At 33.4% G+C, this 21,324-nt stretch overlaps 1 protein-coding gene across 1 annotated transcript in view; it reads left to right on the top strand.

The window, feature by feature from the left end:
- Positions 1 to 20,002, top strand: part of LOC149791799 (uncharacterized) — a 38,473-nt gene extending 18,471 nt beyond the window's left edge. Inside the window, exons 5-9 of the mRNA XM_089969271.1 lie at positions 9,951 to 10,034; positions 10,394 to 10,510; positions 13,090 to 13,167; positions 17,427 to 17,514; positions 18,654 to 20,002. Of these exons, the coding sequence (XP_089825397.1) occupies positions 9,951 to 10,034; positions 10,394 to 10,510; positions 13,090 to 13,167; positions 17,427 to 17,514; positions 18,654 to 19,356 (1,070 nt within the window). The 3' untranslated portion in view covers positions 19,357 to 20,002. The remainder of the gene's footprint in view (positions 1 to 9,950; positions 10,035 to 10,393; positions 10,511 to 13,089; positions 13,168 to 17,426; positions 17,515 to 18,653) is intronic.
- The last annotated feature ends 1,322 nt before the right edge of the window (positions 20,003 to 21,324 follow it).

Raw genomic sequence — 21,324 nt, 5'->3', positions numbered from 1 at the left:
TTTCCTATCTTAAAGTGGGAGAGTTAAAAAACCATTATTAACTGGTTCATATGTAAATAAAAATAAATGTGTGACTGGGACTTACCTGCACACAAGCTGCTTAGAGCTTAGGGTCACTTTCCAATGGAACGAAGCAACAGTGGAACTCTATAGCCCCTTGTGTGACTGAGCGGTCCTCCTTTGGTTATGATGCTCGTCTCTGTAGCATGTGAAGTTGGTAGTGAAGGGCTAGAAAAACTTCCCTAAACACTGCCTGATTCAACTTAACACTTGTCAGTATGCCCCGGATGTCAGTGATTCCACCTTAGCGCTCAAAATCGTAACAAGAATATACCAGTGAATGACATAATATTGCAGATGAGATTCTCAATCCCTGAGAACGGACATTCATCATCGCCGGTGTATCCACCACCGCCATCCCAGATGAGATTAGGGACAACCTGTTTGATGACATGGTATCTCTTACTGCAGAAATACCAGTGGCAGACATTTCATTATCCTTGGCGTCTTCGATTCTAGAGTTAGCACAGATCACCGGACGTGGCCAGGTGTTCTTGGAAAAATTGACTTTGACTAATGTAACAATAATACACTCCTCCTGCTGAGGAAATCACCGGTATAGTCTTCAGCTTGCAAAATTGCAACTAGGCATCTGAGATGTACGCTCCAAGCACTGACGTCTTACTTCGTCATCATAAAGACAAGAGCCAGAGAGTATCTCCGAGCAACGAAGATCACAAGAAGAACAGAGTGATCACGGGGTTAGAGTCTCCAAGCTCAAAATCAAGTAGTCGACCATAAGGCATCGTAGTACCAAAAAGGTTTAATACTTCCAAATTCAAGAAGAACCTGGAGCAGGCATTTGTTGAAGCCAGCTAGATAAAATTGATATATGCTCAAAGAAAGGCGAGAAAAACTTTGAATATCTACACTCAAACACGTCCTAACAAATTAGTCCTACCTCAGGTAAACACCAAGATTCCCATACAGAGACCTCTAACTGAGTACATCGGCTACAAAAGACCTGTATACAAGATAATACTTCAATAACGTAGCCTTTACTAATGCGAGTCAGGTTATACAATTACTAGTTTTGAATAGTTTGCGAACAAATAATGATGCTGATTTATGCATTTGTATGAATGTATACTTTCCAAATCGTTGTTATTCTCCCATTGCTGACAATTACTTTCTGACCTAATATCTAAAAACACTAAAATGGTTTCAGAATATAACTAACTCGCCTAATGTGGACGTATAAGTTGAAACCAAGTATATGTTATGGTTATTAACTCTTATATTGTATAACGTTGATGACATAGCCAGTAATATCAATCGAATAACAACAAAGCTAGGCTCATTGCTATCACTTTATTGATCGATCCAAATTATTTTATGATCAAACTAAGAATACTACTCATAGATGAATATGCAACTGCTTTTAAAATGCGGCGAGCTGTGCTCAAAAGTTGCGATCAAATTCTGCAACAGAGGAGAATGGATGACAATGATTTTCCTGACAATATCAGTGAAGTAAATTGTTTGCTAATACATTGCCACCGGTTGTTTTCTCATCTGATGCATGTGGCAACCACAGCCGTGTCGTATGCAGTTTCAGTTCAAATGCACTGGCATAGTTGTTAATCACAATCATGCCTTCGCTACTTATAGTATCCAATAAAAACAGCTTACTAGAAACATAAAATGACAATGACGATCACGGATATTTTACTTGCATTTGAGAGCTTACGACGAAATAATGGAAATGGAGAAATGGACTGTTTAATGATGCCAGCATGAATTAAGCAAACTATCAAAGGAAGGATTGTTCAGATCATTATTCAACAGAATAGCTGCATTGCTTCTCATAGTCCACGAGCCGTCGAGTCCGGAGCAGTAGTGTAGCAGGAAAAGGACTGTATAAAAAATCTCACCTAAGCCTACAGAGGTCAATCATGATATTTGAGAAATTGCTATTACGGAAGAAGTCAAGCAATCAAACAAGCCAGTTAAGAATGTATGAAATAGGTTGACGTAAAATTGATGCTTTTGTCAAACTTGAAACATGTTAGGATGGGTTTTGGTCTAAAAAGAATTGTTGTGTAACATAGTGGAATAATCATGTAATCAACATATAACTATAGACAGGTATTTGACAATATGGGATCTGACTTGTGTTGCAGTCAGATTCAAGAGCAGGTACAATCGCACTATGACACTAAATACAAATTATTTCCAGAGCGTACGTCATCCTTTATTAAGCAATGCGTAAACATCCGAACTAAGAGTAAGGACTCGAACCGCCAAAGAGGTATTTGTTAACTTGTATCCTGCATTTCATTTTTGACGTTTCTTTGCCCTCAAAAACGATTCTTTGGCAGATTTCAAAGTAAATTATCATGTCTTGGGCCTAGCCAAAACAAACAGGTTTCTAATATATGAAGATCTTAACAAAAATATGATTGTGTAATCTGATTTTGTTAAAAGTATCCAAATCATTTAACGATTTTCATCTTCATGAGTGCCAGTCGATTTAGACTGCACAAACACAAATAATGATGGAGTGTCAAGCCAGGGAGAGTACGTTCTAGCGCAAACAAAAACCAGCACATCAAATACTACATAGGTATAATTACTCCAAAGAGCTAAATTTGAAATTTAAAAAAAAACAATATAAAACAATTATATCACTAGGCGGGGGTTTCTCAGGCAATCATATCTTTGCTTTCGGCTTGGGGTCTGACACTTTTGAGTATACTGGATACACTATGACTTTTAGCGGCCTCTGGTGCAATATCAGGAACCACTTAAGAGGCTGAGTGCAGCATACGTAGACGTAGATGCAAAACAAAATATATTTTGAAGCGAATTATAGTTAGGCTGTTAATACACGCAACGATAAACGAGTGAAGACAATAATATTTATAAAATTTAACACATAAATTATTTTCTTAGAAAAAAACAAGATGACATGAGAAAAAGAACATACGGTTCGAAGAATCAAATCCACAAATAATCAAAGAATAATCCAATAATTAAACATTATACGTCCTTGTAATAAAATGTTCTAATGTAGTTTAGTTCGAGCACTGACGAAATACTAAAATGGAAGGCGATGACGTATACTGTACCCAGTATAGTACTGATGTGTCTACAATTCTTTGTTGAACCACATAAAATGATATTCCAGTCTTGAATTCCGAATAAATGTCTTTGTCCAAGAATTTTGCATGAGCACTTAAATATTCACAGGTAAAATAACAAAATCTCTTAGAATCCAAATAATTTGAGGAGAAAAATTGAAGTACTGAAATAGTAGGCAACGCAAGCAATGTCGTCCCTTTCCTGAAACACAATGCCGCTAAATAATTATAACTTTGAGAAAGTGTTCCGTGACAAGAAATCAATCCGCGGTATCGTCTCCAGGGACAAAGTGCCAAAGATAATTAATCGACACGAGAGGAACTGTGTTATTACTATAGAACTTCTTCAGACGGCTCCAGAACACACCGGTTTACGATCGCGAACAAGTAATGATGCTGATTTATGCATAGTACACGTTGTCTAATAGTAATGATACCTTAATGTAAAATAATAAGTACTTGCAGTGTATATGAACGCTCAAATGTATGCAACTCTTCAACAACAGCATTATCGCATATTAGTGCATTCAACCAAGGCTGTACTGATATATTGAAATATGCAAGCTCTATATGTTTTCCAATTATAGTTTAGTAACATTTAGTTTTTTTATATTCCTGACAAGTATTTGTATGAAACTCAAGTAAATAATAAATACCATCAAGAACAAACCCAGAGATTGGCAGTTTCGTACGTATTCAGTTTTTAGATAATGATATGTACACAATTTGTTTCATTTAAAAAAAAAAAATATTAAAATAGGCTATTCAATTAAAGCATAAAAACCAATTTAATCGCACTGGCCTCCATCTAGATATTCGACACAGTCGCATGTACTAGAAAAAGAAACCATAATAGTTTAAGAAACGTCGAAATATACACATTTTCTCTACACCAGCCTATATTTTGTTGTGTATCTACAGATGATCGTTTCTTCCTTATGCCATATGTTTCAAACGTTAATTTTGAAGAATGACTGAGCAAAGGAAATGTCTTTTAAATATACGTTGATTTTAAATTCTCCCTCTCTCTCTCTATTTCTCTCTCTCTCTCTCTCTCTCTCTCTCTCTCTCTCTCTCTCTCTCTCTCTCTCTCTGTCTCTCTCAATCTCTAGCTCTCTCTGAATCGTCATCTTCATTTCAAGATTTATTGGTTCGATTCCGTATTCTTAAACTCAATAACAGAAAAGAGCGAGGAAAAAAAACAATAAATGTATAATGTTCCAACTGAATCCCAGTGATATTCCAATCAAATTCAAATATCGAATGTGTTGATGTGCCTGTGCTCTCGAATAGTTTTAAATACAATATCCAAAATAATGTTCCAGTCCAAGACTACTATAGATGAGCACTTTGTATTTCAAGTAAATAATACTTTGAATAAATAATACAAAACAAAATGAAGCACTGAACACAAATTGTTTCTGCGTCGTCTAGTAAACGCAAACATGAGTAATTTTTCAAGTAAACAATATTATATAAAACACTAAGGCACATACGCAGTACCAGAGTGAGCGCGAAAAGTTCATTTCTAGAATATTTTAGGTTGTCAACAAGAAAGAATATGTTGCTAAAACTAGAATAACAAACATAAGAAACATCAAGTGCAAGCGGTTTTTCAATGAGCTAAGTCCAATATCCTAGACCCAGACTCAAATAAACATTTTACCTCCAGTGATAATGATACTAATATTTAACCCACACACATAGAGAAATAGTAACTATGTGTTAGTTGTTCACAAAATAAATGTAACTGGTTACGTCCACAATGAACTTACTTTCGGACAAGGTCAGGTCCAAAATACAGTTATACATAACGTATAATCATGGAGAAGAAGCTAACAAATACAAATTAAAACTACATAGCAGTATATTCGTGTACAGAAATGCACTGCAATATATACAATAGCTCTGTATGTTTATGCTCTCGTTCCCATTCATTGACAGGATGTCTGATTATATCAATGAGAAAGCAACGTGAACCCATTTTATTATGTTGTATTTGTGAACACGTAACTTCTTATTAGATAAGGTATGCGTTTTGTAAAATAGTGGCAACGTTTGAGCCAAATTTTATTCCTCTCCATCTCTCGTTACCTTTTTCGAATTTCTGTCAAGTAACATAGATTTTAAATTTAGACGGAGCACATGTAAGTCATTGTCTTCTAGGTTACATTGTTGGTTTAGCACAGATATAATCACCATTTTGCTTCGTCTGAAACTCCCTTCTCAGAATATGCACAGCCTTCTTGTATTATTCCAGAACGGTATTCGAACCCTACGTCCCTTGTATTTTATTGGCAGCTGCTTATTGTGATGTTGATTTGAATATTTTTACGTATATTTGATTTAATTTATATTTGATTTAATTTGTGTTTGATTTGATTTGACTGTTTGTGGGTTTTTAAATTTAAAAAAATTGCATGTCAATGTAATGTAATTTTGTTTACTAGGAATTCGATATTTTCCAGACAATTAAGTTTGACCTGAATCTTTCCATACATGTCTAAGGCTGTTTCTATTTTTGACTTAGTTCCTGGCTTTGATTAAGGGCCAAGTAAACAACTTTCATTGTCTCAAAAAAGTGATTGGCTCTTATCAAGGACATACAAGGGCTACGTGATTTTTATATGTAAACATGATCACGCGAACCTCTATTTCGCAATTAGGCATTTCCAAAATTGCGAATTACTAAATATTCATAGTAATGTTTAGAGTAAGGTCTAAGCTGAATGTTTTGGGGCTTTTAAGCACTTGATGTCAAGTTGTTTTCTTCTGCTGTGACCAGTATTGAATTTTTGAGTTTTGAGTTTTATTTGAATTTTTCGGATTCTAAAAGTTTATTTCGTTTCTCTGGAACTATTTTGTGCACATACAGAATTATTGAATAGAAACATTTCTTCAAACTTTTATTTGGATTTCTAAGATCGGAAAATTAATTATTGTGTTTCTACAAGTTACTGCATACGCCATCGCCCTCCATCTTGGATTCTTCTTCGGGACTCGTACTCGCAATCATTAGAACATTTAATTATTTTGACTTTTAAAACTGTATTCGTGGATTATTCTTGGATTATTTTTAAAGTTGATCCTCTAAACCGTAAGTTCCTATTTATTTTCCATTTTTACAATATTTGTCCAGGGAAATAAATTATTTTTTAATTTTTTTAAAGCTTGTTTTCACTCTTTCTTGTGTTGATGTTTGTTCAAGTCTAAACACGTAACATAAGAATATCAAATTGGAAACATTTATTCAGTCTTTTTCATCCCATGCAAGACATCCGAAATCAACTTAAGTATTGTCGTCATGAAAACACGAGATATCTGCATAGTCGTTTTATAATAAATGGTACAGAACTTCACTGCAACGTCATATTTAGTTGAGATGTTAGATCAGGGTGCATTTTTAATTGCAACAGGTTGTAAATGCTACGGTTGGATAATGTCATGAAATATCCCCCTATGAATATATAAAGCTGATACATTCGTATTGAACTAGGCATTATTTATTGAAGAACACGTAAAGGCCAGATATGCACCCGGTTATCTCTAAAGCCACCATTATGAAGTTTAAAAGTTACTACATTGTTTAAATCCTATTTCTGGATGATGGTAATTAACAACCAGCTCCGTGTTATTAAGCACTTAAATTGCGACATGGTAATTTATTTTTATCATGATTTTATTGGAGTTGTGTTATGTGTTGTTCGATACCACTTAATGTGGAAAACCTCATGACTTTATTTAACTTCAAACATATATAATGGAGAGGACTATAGAATGTTGCCACTGAAATTCTTTTATTAAATTATATTCTTTTTAAATCTGAACATAGGAATAAAAAATTTCGAACTTGAAATATGCGAATATATCTGACCTCATAGTAAATGGGCTTTGTTCAATGACATAATAACATTTTCATACTCTGGTATGGATAGATTATGTCACGAGACCAAAGGTATTATAGGCGTCGGTTACTTCTTTGAATTCGAAATATGCATGAATGCAGGTAAGATTAACATATATTCTAACTCCACATACCACAACCCATGTTGAAAGCTAATTTCACGCATGAATAAATAAATTAGATCAATTGCCTGTTTCTCCATTCATTTCGTTTTGGAATCAAATTTACTTTTTGAAGAAATAACGAAATTAATTCACAAACTCTATGAAACATTAAATTCAGATATCCAGACAGTAAGTAAAATGAATAACATTGTGCGTGTACCGAGCGAATTATAAATATTTCGTATTACCTTATTTTGCTTCCTTTCTGTTTTTAAACAAGTTTAGGTAATGTCCAGTCTTTAAAAAAGCATTATGATTGAATTATCAATCGAAAGAAAAAGCCTCTTAAAACGTAGAGCTATCTATGATTGAAGATAGTTAAAAAATAACTATAACCATAGTTTCGAATTTAAAGTGTTCTCAGTATTTTGTTTTGCCTTTTCACATTAGAGATTGTTAACAATTAATGAAACATTCCTAACAAAATGGTGTAGATACCTGTTAAACAAAGAAAGTTCGGCTCTTATTATGATGAATAATTGGCTTGCAACATATGACAGGGGACTATTCATCCCCAGGACTGATTATATTACAAGAGTTATATTGTCATAAGTAGAACAAGTAGCAATCATTGTACCATCAAATTCTAGATAACGTGTTCTCAAACTGATGTTGATCTTACAACATACAATTATTGTCACTTGAACTATGCAGGGATAAACTGAACGTGAAAGAGCAGTGGACCATTAGTATATCATGCATATACAGCGTTTTATGTTATCCGTTGTAAAATTCCGGCTATCAACAAATCGTCGCGGTTTTGAATGTAAACTTATATGGAAACAAACAAGACCTTAGCGTAGTATTTAGGCTTGTTCTCTCCGCCACCAAAGGGCTGGAGGACGTATTGTTTTGTGCATCTTCTGTAAGCAGAGGCGTATGATGTGTTTTTCTTAACACTGAATATGAAATAGAATAAATTCTGCATGCAATATTGCAGGGCAAATACAAGAACTGATATATATATATATTAGTACAATATTTCAAACAAAGAAACAAAAACTGAACATGTTTCGAGACTATTGATTTAGGAAATGAAAGAAGTTTAGAAAAGGTAGAGATAATGGTGAATAGTATAATAAATATTATTTTCGAACCTATTTTATGATATCATATAATTATATATGGCAAATTATCAATAGTAGAAATTAAATATGAAAGTATACAAATATCGGCATTTTATCACATAAATACACATTTGTACGTACATACACATTCACATATATACTCATCACACCTATATACACACAGATGCTATGTATGCAAACCTATACACACAGCTAATTGATAAATTAACAGTTTGTATAATGGCCATTATTGTCAAACTCTACCCATCAACAGGGTATATAAACACTACTTTTATGAACTGAAGCAAACTTGGTCTGTCTCTATTAAAACTAGATTTATAAATATATCGTTTTCATTACAGAACTATCAGGTTAATAATATCATGAATCTGAGTTTTGTATTTAACTATAATGATGAAATGTGTGTGAATTCTCTTTTACTTAAGTTAAAAACATCCAAAAAGTTTACATTCGTCTCCTCATCCAACATACAAAAGAGCACAGCTCTGTGGAATAATTATGGTTAATTTGAGACATGTACTCAGATGCAAAATTCTACGTAATATTTTCAGCTGAAACCATCTCATATTTGAACATTCTTAATTTTGATATTTTAACAATACAATAACTCTGCCAGCTGTTATCATCTAAATTGCGTAATTCAAAATTCTGTTTTCTTCCCGAATATGGTACGTCGATGTTTTAAATCACGTTTTAGTACATCTTTTTGTCATTTCTTGTAACGGTATTCACAACAATATTTATCAAAGGCTGTGACATATTTGAACATAATTGCTACTAAAGTTCGTGAATATGAATGTATGCCTGCTTGTATGCCTTTAAAACAAAGAAACTAATAATAATAGAAAATCTTCTCAAACCTCTCTAACCTAAATTAATGCATTATTTATGTTTATCGTCTTTTGGTACTTCTTTCTTAGTGGAAGATAAGTTCATAGTCAACATAAATGACCCTCATTAGAAACTGTCTGATACCTTGCCAAACTATTGTATACAATTATACCGTGAATCCGTCTGAACCTTAATATGATATGAAAATTGTTTTTAAGGAATGTGTCTGTATATCGTCCAGTCTAGGTATGTCTGGTAATTAGGTAGCATGTCAAGATTAAGACAATCAGTCAGTGTCAATTTGTGATGTACAATTGTTATTTCCGAAAGAAAAGACTTTACATTTATATTGTTTTGTTTACAAATTTATTGCTTACTTGTATGTCGTGTTCTTTGCCCTTAGGCCACAAAACTCTTAGGAAGTATTACTAATTGAAAAATTATCAAATATGCCTAAGTGTGATAAATAAATAATTAAGTTAACCACATCACTTTCACTATCGTTAACGTCATCGCTCTACGCTTTGCATTACCGTACGTAGCCGCTTATCTTTAAGCAAAATCGATACAAACAGTTACATCTCTGGTTCGCTTACATAAAGATTTTCACCACAATCTCATTTGTCCAAGAAGAGTAATAAGACGTTTATATTTAGTCGCATCTACTCTCTCTCTCTCTCTCTCTCTCTCTCTCTTTCTCTCTCTCTCTCTCTCTCTCTCTCTCTCTCTCTTATGTGTTAAGAAGTTGTATCATATATTAAAATATCAATGTGGAGATGCTTTCATTTATCGATGTAACATTTGATTACTTTCCCATCAGGTGATGGAATGTTTCCTGTTTGTTCTTGCAATGGATTGGTTCAACGAACCTGCCCCAGCATCTTGTGGACATTTTGTGTGCTTGGTATGTATTGTCGGGGAAGAAATATTTTTGTAGAAAATAAGGCAGTAATTTGGCTGCTGTTTCACTATTCAACATAAGTACCAGTAGAAAATGGTGCCTATGCCTTGTAAAAGAAACTTGAAACTATTTGCAAAATAGTTCCCCATGGATGTTTCTGTTTCTATATTAAGTATAGCGCAAAACGTAGATCTGGGGAGAGAGAAATGGATATTTTTAATACATTTAATATGTGCAGGGCTTTCATAAATAGATGTTTCAATAATTGTCCAAGGCCATATTTTATTATATTATTTTCGTCTCTCCGTAAAAGGACGAATAGGCTAATTTATAAGCAACAAATGATTTGCCACTCTTTTCAGAAACTGGAGACAAGGAAATTTCGAGACTAAATATAGACACAATAAATATTTCATCTACAACTGTCACGAACGTAAATTATTCAACAAACGCTCCTACTTTGAATGACTGTTCACAAGGTTAGTAATGTTTTATTGGAATTTATTTTTTTCCCAAACGTATTGACTTATGAATGAAATGTTATACTTCTTAACCCATAATGATCAGTACATGCGCTTCTTTTGAGTGCATGTTTTAAATTCATTCATGTGGTGTTTACGTATTCATCCCTATAATCTCACCTTAGCGTGAAAATTATGAATATCAATGTTAACAATGTTGCTATTTGCTATAAGCAGGATGAGTTGGGGGGTATAGAAGAAGTAAGTAGAGGCAAGAGAGAAAGAGCAAAATAAACATTTCCAACTTAATTTATGTCTGGATTATTGCGATATATAATCATCAGTTTATGTCAACTTGATTTAGGCCCACAGTAGTTTACAATCTGTCAGAGACAGAAATGTTTGTGATATGTTCATTTCGGCTAATGGTATGTTTGCAAGCCATATTACGTTGAAATACGGCAAATGTTTCAATTTTTGTGATCATAGCATCATATTGGTTCGAAGTTCACAAACTTAAATGTATGTGAATAGAAGTTAAACTTTCTAGAATTGAAATGTCCTGATAAATATTGTTTATGGTTTCCAATCTGCAGTAAAAAGCTTGCAAAACATTATATCAATGTAAATGTACATGTATATGACGAGCAAACGATACAAAAGCTTACTGGCTCTAGTGACACTAAATATATCCAATATATTTTTCAAATGAATTTTATCAAACATTTAGCTTAATAAGAAAGTAATTTGTAGCACCATTTTAAGAGTCAATGAATGCGGGAATTTCTGAATCATCCTCATGTTTTACATCTCCGTTATCAACTTACTCAAATGTGCCAAAACTCTCCGATGGAAACCTTTACGTTTCTAGAGATTCAAGCAAGTATTACCGCAACAACTAAAGTTAAAGAGCAATACTAACATTGATTATACTTGAAACCGAAAGGAAGGAATCTGTTTCAATATGCTTTCACTACTCTACAGCTGGCTCTTCCTCTGGCGGACTCTTCTGATCTTCTAATATATATATATATATATATATATATGCGGTGTTTTAATTAATTCTATCGGAAACATATTATAACTTGTTAACTATATTTATCAATATGTTAATCAAATTTTGAATGAATGTATGTAAATGCAAACTTAGGAAATAGACGAATTTACCGCGTTTGTACCTCCGAATACATCAGTACTCACTTATATACACTGTTGTCTGGTGTGGCTGGCGGGAGTTTTTAAGGTGCAGTACAAAAAGGATCGCCATAGAAGGGGCTGCAATATAACATATATAGCATATCTTGAAGCAGCGTTTTTGTTCAACGTTTTAGTAGCTATTCAGGTCAGTTTTTGTCACACATACGGCAATGCACGATTCGTTGGAGTTACTTTTGTTTGTGAATTGTCGAACTTGGGTTTGGCTAATGAGATGTTTGCAAGTCAAATTAAGTCAATGTTGCGGCGAAAATGTGCTGTATTAAATTGGAGTATGTTCTTGGTTGTAGATGTATCATGTCTAGTACCTACGTTCACTAACTAAAGTATTTCTTGTCAGAAAGTACACATTTTTCCATAGAGTCTGGTGTATACTTTACTCAAGATAAGAGACTATGCATACTGTTCACTGAACGTGTATTGCATTATGTTTAAAATAATAGTCATTATGTCTTACAGATGCTCCATTGTCAAAAGCAAGCTTGAATAATCTATATCTACAGACAAATGAGAGTGCAGTTATCCGTCTATTGAACACAGGTCATATAATTGAATATGTGTTCAGTTGCTAGAGCCTCTCAACATTTAATTAAAACAATATAAATTTACAATATTGGAGGCATTATGCCTTTCGTGATATATATATATATATAGAGAGAGAGAGAGACAGACAGACAGACAGACAGACATATAGACAGAGACATAGACAGGCAGACAGACAAACAGACAAAGAGGGACACATAGACAGGCAAACAGATAGAGTCAGACAGGAGGCAGAGACAGATTGAGAAAGAGGAGCATGTGATCCAATGGTTTATAATCAGAATTAGAAGAAACTGTGATCCTTTGTCCAATAGGATACTTATATTTTCATTATTTTCTTCAAAATATCTGATTCATTCAATTTCATCATTAATACTTTCAAAAGTTTTTTATACGTTAAGGCAACAAGAGCAAAAGAGACGTGGTCATTTCAGCTGAATTGCAACTAAAGAAATTATATAACGCTATGACATCTTTCATGTAACAAGTTAAGTAAGACATGATAGTTCTAGTCTATATTAAGCATATAATTTTTTTTGTAACACAATTCAGGAAAAGCTTAAACTTCGGTAGCCAAATTATGCAGACTTTTGATGGCTGTGATATTGTTTTGTTTATTTAATTTCCAGATAACATATATTGTTAGCTACAAAATATTATCTGAATTAGATATTAATGTCATCTGAGACTCCGGCTATACAGACAAATTTATCGCATGTTTTGATAACGCTTGAAATATTTCCCATATATCTTTCAATCTATTATTACCTGTTTTCGTTTCTTAGAATCAATGACTACAGAAAGATTCTGAACATCATATTTTACATCTTCTTTAACAGCTTCTTTAAATGTTCCAAAAACCTCCACAAGAACTCTTGAAGATACGAGTCTTTTACATACAGCACAAACAACTCAAGGTAATATGAGAGGTTAAACCAGGTGTTCCTTGAAACGAAAGATATATAAACTGCTTCTCCTTTTCTCAGTATGATTTCCAAGAATACCTTGGAAAGATACTAAAATACTGTGTTTCTGTATCCATGAACATACATACATACATAAATACAATGCATGCATACATACATACATATATACATACATACATACATACATACATACATACATACATACATACATACATACATACATACATACATACATACGAGAAAGAGAGACAGATAGAGAGAGAAAAGGATTTAATGATCTCGTAACAAGGGTGTCACCCATAACGGTGTAGATTCGGCTACATTTTTGGGAATGAGGTACGGAATCGCTGTTAGGAAACGACAGAGCTGTTTTGACTCGAAACGAACTAACTTTGCGTAAGTCTGCTTCTGTATTTATACGCACTTTTTGTATTCGCTCATTTCGGAACAGAACAAGACTCTCGACCTTTCCCACGGAAACCGTGTGAATGATTTCGCTTAACTCATCCATCATTGATTTAATAATTTGCCTGTTCAGCAGCTTCCCGCCAAATCTAAATTGCTGACCTTTAGATGCAAGGGAAATGTATTTTATGGATTTCTGCACCTGCTCGTAAAGCGCGATCTTTATATAAATAGATTAAGGTTGTATCACGAAAATAGATAAAATTAATCTCATTATATTTTAGTTGACAATTACTTTCAATGTTAATGTAATGAGAACTTACTCTTAATACAATTTAGAAAAAAATTCAATCTTAATGCTTTTACTCTAACATTATGTCCTTACATATGTGTGTATGTATGAATGTATGTTTACAATTATTCTTACGATTTATTATCACTTGCTGACATTGATTCTAGTTCCATTAAGACATTACTAAAATCTTTCTTTCCAATTTTTTTTATATAAACGGCATAGACAGATATTTAACCCAGTAATGACACCAACGCTCCCAGACACAATCTATTCAGATCGACCTGCGGCATCCAAAGTTGTAAATCTGACGAGAATCACATTGTTGAATACACTGATGCATATGACGTTTAATTTTGTTAATCATGTTGCGATGGCAATGGTGTCATCGGAAGCAGCAACAATAGCAACAACAACAATAACAATAATGATAATAATAATAACAATAATAATAATAGTAGTAGTAGTAGTAGTAGTTTTGCATAAATTCATGGTATAATAGTCACAAGAAATAACTGCGTGCAAGATTGCCTTAGGAGTCTTCCAGTCCAAGGAAACAAAGTTTTTCTTTTGTCAATTGGTGACTTTTGTAACGGTTTTGTTTAATATTATAATAAGATCGTTGCATTCATTTATTTTACTTTTTGTTGATTTAGCAAATTATGAACCCAAAAATATATGCACAGAATAAGTTCCGCACATTGTTTTCACAGTTCATTTGTGACTGAATTTAAAAACAAATTCACTGTTGAATTCTTATAGAAACATGTTTCACCCATGCAGACAGAACAAGGAACTCCGTTCCAAAATATATTCGTATTGGTCTTATTTTAAACGATTCGTTGCAACTTCCCTCAATATCTGCAACATGTGTACAACGACTTGGTAGTATTGCACAAGTTGATTAATGTTAGTAAAATTAAAAATATACACACTTGATTTAAAAAAGCAATACTTTCTGGATAAATATAATTGATCCGCAAAGTACTTACTGCGTTTCTAATTTGTGTGCCCGTATCTCCAGAGATACACATCTTAAATATGTTCAAAACATAGAAAATATTCGCCACTAAAATCCTTTTCAAGGAAACGATTTGGCGAGGAGTATTTTGCTTGTGTTTTATTTTAATATTTTAATATATAGCTAACGATAACAATTCAAACTTCGGATGATCATTTATCACAATCACAGAGAGATAGAGAGTTGCGATGTTTTATTACCCTCAATAATAAATACAGTGATACACATGACATTATGTATTTAGACCAATTGTTCAAAATGTTTTGTTTTTCTTTTAGATCGACGGTATGCAAATATGAGAAAGAGATTTTTAAAACAAAATTTAAGGATGTAAACTCATTAGACTTATTTTAGCAAATAGACAGCTGGGGTACAATTCCGTTTTCCTTTCAAGCCGTTATTTTTCGTTATATTCAGTGCTATCGGAATTTACTGTACAGACATGACTTTGTAGTTTCTCTAAACTCCACACACCTTTTTTCCACCACCTTCATGGAGAGCTCCCATTTGTTCCTAAAACTTGAGTCAAATAAATTACAAACAAATGCAATGTGCTACAATTCTTTGTTTTCGGTTGCAATTTCAAGTTACCAGAATGTGAATCATCGTTACCTTTTCAGACGACATCTAATATTATAAACATACCATTTAGTTTCTTAGCTTCGGACAATGCGTTTCTCAAAATTATACTTCATGCGATTGTGTGTATCGATGCAAAACCTTAAAAATGTATGCATATATGCAGAAGCAGGGATTTAGACATCCGCCTAATTTGATGTATACCTTTTCTAATAATCACAAATTTGTTGTTTTTAAATTAAGAAAATTTAAGTATTCATGTTACATTAGGAAATTAAAATAGTTACAAAACCTTTCATGATAGGATATTTACCTGGATAAAATATGTACGTTCAGCATTCAGATTCCATCACTTTCTGTCGACATGTCCATATGTATTTGTAAATACTATCTTAGTATAAATTTGCATTATTTATTTCATATATTTGCACTGTGCACTTGTAACTTGCGTCTATTGCTTTATTCTCATATATTTAACTGGATTTAGCTCCCATTTCCTTGGCATGTCAGGGCACATATTATAGTCAAACAGTCATTATGAGCCTACAAATAAATGCGATGCCCAGATTTTAATGTGATACATGTATTAGGTTTGTTTTGTTGATTTGCAAATACATACAATATTGGGTCTTAAACTAGATTAGTTTATTGGTGTTTTTTAAATACCTAAATGAATAACTCTCTTAAAATAAAACGTTACTGTTAGTATGCATTTTAGTAATGATAATGTTGTTGCAGAAACATCTGGATAAAGTATCACATACGTGAAAATACGTACATACTGACCATCCTGTGTTTTATATCAAGATCAGTATTATATCTCTGTGCAACACAATTCAGCCCTGAGGGTACATTTACCGCTTCATGTTCAAGCCATGTTTATATTTATTTATTGTAGTATCCTGTTCTATGAATGTCGTTTCCGTCTTGCCATTTATTTTTTTCTTGATGAATACTGCTTAAGAAATATGTTTTTAAAAAATGTAGATATCGAAAGTTTGGTAAAGAATTGTTTCATTAGGATAACAAAAAGAGTCATTCATCAATTTAAATAATATACATGTCCTCACAGTGGGCATATTATTATTATTATTATTATTATTATTATTATTATTATTATTATTATTATTATTATTGAAACGTCATGGCTTGCTTTACTAATTGTACAAGGGGCCCCGAGTGGCCGAGTAGTCTAAAGCTCTCGCCGTTATGGATCACTGCCATCTCACCTCTGTCTGCGTGGGTTCGAGTCTCGGGTTCGACCAATGTGGGTACGTGAGAAAGCGTGCCGGTAGCTTCTCGTGGGTCGGTGGTTCTTTCAAGGGTTTCCGGGTTCTTCCTCCACCATTTATACTGGCGCCATATACAGTCTATTTTGTGCTCAAAAATGGCATTAAACCCTGTAATAACAACAGCAACTAATTCTATACTGTAGTTAGACTATTTTGCTTGATCTCTGTCAATTATAATTTGACAGCACCACTTAATAAAGTCCAGTGATATGATAATAATGGAAATATGCAATGCCACTTATTATGCATATTATAGAATGCACATATTGCAAAAATCCGTGGGCTTTCAAAGACTGCACGCACACTTGATAGAGCGAGGCTATTACATATGTCGCTTGTCTTCTCCCTTCTCTAAATATTATGATCTATAGCTCATATCCGTGGAGTAAATACAAAAATGTTGTGTACTCGTGGCACTCCTCTCGTCATATTTCAACTTTGCGATAGATGTCTAAAATTTTGAAATATTGAATGACAAGCCACATACACTTATATGCAGAAATTTATAAGGACTCAACGGGCGTATTCACATAGTTTTCACCTTTTTCATCAAAGAGCGTGCTGGCATTTATATATGTTATGCCTGTAATAAGCTTAGCAATTTATGTATGTGTATTTATAAAAAGATGTTTATGTTCATATGTGATGACATGTATTACAGAAAACAGTGCCTTGATTGGATGCGTTGCTGGTGCGAGTGTTATACTCACCATGATCATCATCATTGTTGTATTTTTCTTATTGATAAGGTATGAACAAGCTACATTTGTCGTAAATTTTAACATTGAAACATATACTAAGTAAAGATAGTACACCTAAAAAAATATTCATATTGGTTGTACTAGTAAGAAGTTGTCTAATAGAAGTTTAGTTTTCCGAAGTACTTACCCATCTTCACATGTCAGTAATGCAAGTTAAATTTGCAAATAATTGCGTCATATTGTATACTTACTTTTCTTATTGATTAGAATATTTGCAGTTTAGGACTCAAACTGAATATGTCATATATATATATATATATATATATATATATATATATATATATATATATATATATATATATATATATATATATATATATATATATATATATATATCTTTCCTCATTACTGTTTCTAGCAATCTGATTGTCCAAGCCATTTCGAATTTTGGGTTCATACCTATATGAACGCAATTTTTTAAGCCACACCCACTTTTCTGTATATACTAAATGAGGTCTATCTTTAGAATCTAGTATCACGCAAACTCAGACTTCTTACGTAAGATTTTAAAATAGAACCAAGTACATGAGATAGCTTTGACAGTGCTGCAAGTAATATACACTTTTAAATGAATAAACGTTGTCTGCTTACATATCTTGTCAAAACAGGACGGTACTGTGGGAAACAACATACGAAAACTGTTCTGTATTATCGAGATTAATTAAATGAAATTCAAAATATGATTAAATAAATGTGTTATTAAAGCAATGAGTTTGTTTAAATAGTTATGCTGTCACTGTAATCATAACTTTTGAAAAACTTTAATTTTTAAACATCAATGAAGTATGAACTGAAAATAACTGGCGCAAACGTTTGAATGATCCTTAAATATATTTCCAAATTGGACATATTGCTTCATTTTGAATTCGTTATTAATAGCCTGATTTAATACCATTGTGCGCCTGATATCCTTTAAATGCATAATATTTTTTTTTGTTACGTTTCTCTTTCGAAATCTTTTCAGTGATTTAGTTACATTTCTATATTTGTATCCTTGTATTGCCTACATTTGTTCATTTCATTTAAAAGATCATCTATTTTCCAAATGTAATTGCAAAAATATCTATATGTTTTTAATATCTTTTTGCTATAAGTTTTCAGAATAAGGTTGTGTTTTTATATCCCAGGTCAAAACAAACAGAGAATAAGAACTCGAATTCACAAAGCCCTCTCAACAACGATCATTTGTTCAAAGCTAAAATTCACATGAATGATGCATGTGATGACGTAAATGGAGAAGTGCAAAATTCTGATAATCATGCATCGACTCAAATACAACACAAAGAAAAAGAGTCCATAACATATGCAACCCTAAATAAAGTTCAAGCATTTTCTGAGATCACACGAGACAATTATAGTGGCATTATAACCAATGAGGAACAGTCAAGGACTGGTGTGTATAGTGAGGTACAAAAAAGACCAAAAACAGGACAGAGCTTAAATACTATGAATCAAAATACGGTTGGAGATGATGAATATGATAAAATCAACTTCGTCAAATCTTATCAAACTCAACAAGCTAAACATGTTGGAGACGTTTACGATAAGACCAATCTCCACTGTGAGCACCGAGAAGAGTATTTCGAAAATGTTTATAATAAAGCGGAATTCTACCATAAGCGTCAAAACTTGGATGCTCGGAATGTTTATGACAAAGCTAACTTCCACGATGCACAGCAAGACAGGTGTAGCGAAATTGCACATACCGATGAGAAAAGTGCGTCTCCAAGCCAGTCTAGCGAAAATGTATATGCCAAAGTATATTTCCATCGTAGGCCACAAGACGAGCGTAGCGGATATGTATGTGATAAAATCAAACTTCAACTGTAATCCTCGAGGTGAGCGTACTGGAAATAAATATGATAAAGCTTGATGATATGAATCGATCTAGGTGGTAGATGTTTATGCGACATCCACCTCTGAGGTTAATAGATTGATGCTTTTAGTGTTGTAGCAAAGAAACGCTAACAGTTAACCTGCTATATAATTGACGATTATTACAGTGATAATTTTATTAATCATATGTTTGTGATTTCGATATACAATCTAACTTTCCCACCACGTGGATGCAGAATGTCGGTTGACATCAATGTAACATGTTTGCTCCCTACTCACAACAAAACATATCGTCAGCAGTTTGAGTCTTCCAGAGATAATTGTTATTTTGGACCTTTAACTTTTGTATAAATAATTTTTCCTCCAGTGTGTTTCACGTATAATCCTGCACTACGTATTTGCTTAAGAATTTGTATCTCCTGCCGTGAAATTTGCCTGAATAAATGAAACCCACCGATCTGAAATAGCTTACAATTTGCCTTGAAAGTGATTCTTATTGAAATGCTAGTTTCAACTGGTTGTTTACATTTCTCAATATTTACCTCATTCTTGTTTATCATTCCATTGTTTCCTGAAGTTGATTCATCCAAATATATACTTGACCATTCTTGTTTGAGAGAGAAGGAGAACGATAGCGAGAGACAACAGACCGATGTTATAAGAAAGAGTAAAAATACTGGAAGCAAAGGAGCCCTTTGGACTCCATCCTGCGCATCCTCTCATTATTCAGCATTTGGATTTTTAACGATATATTAAAAGTTAAAATACATGTGTTTTGTATATCCGCGTGTATAATGTCTATAATAATCATCGATAATAGTTGTTCCATTTCTTTTATTAAGTTACAAAGGAACAGTTTGATGGCCGGCCTCATCTCCAGAGCAGAAATTCTTGGACTCATTGTGTGTGTGTGTGTGTGTGTGTGTGTGTGCGTGTGTGTGTGTGTGTGTGTGTGTGTGTGTGTGTGTGTGTGTGTGTGCGCGCGCGTTTGTAAAAGGCGCGAAACGGGGACATCAGTGTGAATACACACCAACAGACCGAGGACACACCTCGAAAAATGGACGTCCCCGTTTTGTAATGTCGGCATAAATGGAACGCCAAGGTCTTATTTAATGATACGAACCTTACAATAAGCGTATCTGAGCATGTCCCCATTTTGTTGGTATTTTTTTCACATCATGCTATATACAACAATACACGCGTCCCACTCGACTCAAAACCTCGTGTCTATCAGTAGGAAAATTGCGTCCCCGTTTACGCGGTAAAAATTCACACTGTTGTACTGTCGGCTTGCGCACTTTGCTTCCGAATTACTGACCGAAGTTGGCATGATTTAAATCATTTATATAAACATAGACAAATAAACATGATATATAATATATTGTAACACGGAGAGCAATATCGATATACATGTTTATTAATGGGTAGTCCAACGTTCATAACACATTTCGCCAAATTAGATCGGGAACGAAGAAAATTGAATAAAAGGTTTCATGTAGATATTATGCACGTCTTTTACGATGGACAAGAGATTATAGCAATTCATCTGTACTTGTATATTTTATCTCCTATTTAACTCTGAACCATGCATATTTGGATAAGTAATACACAGGAAAATATCAACATTGATTTTAGTCATTCAAATGTGATTAAAAGCATAATAACGAACAGGCTACATGGTAACCAAAACATAATACCATTTTTTCCTCTAATTAACCGCACTAGAGGTAAATCCGACAAGTTAAGATTGAGCCTATAGGAAATAAAAATAACTTTGTAAGTGCTTGTACATGGCACCAGTCACGACGCTGATAATACAAGGTTTTATACACATATTCAGTGTTTCTCAATGTATCATAAATGTGCATGCTGGCCGAAGTATAAATAATGTGAAAGAAAACAATCAGATAAATTTTGTTTAACTCTGAGGTAAATTATAAAATATGTCACATTCTGTTCTCG

Source organism: Sinohyriopsis cumingii, chromosome 9, assembly GCF_028554795.1.
Source record: "Sinohyriopsis cumingii isolate HCF-2022 chromosome 9, ASM2855479v2, whole genome shotgun sequence".
Taxonomy (NCBI): domain Eukaryota; kingdom Metazoa; phylum Mollusca; class Bivalvia; order Unionida; family Unionidae; genus Sinohyriopsis; species Sinohyriopsis cumingii.
Note: the sequence above shows the minus strand (reverse complement) of the source record. Positions and strands in the feature narration are given on the sequence as shown.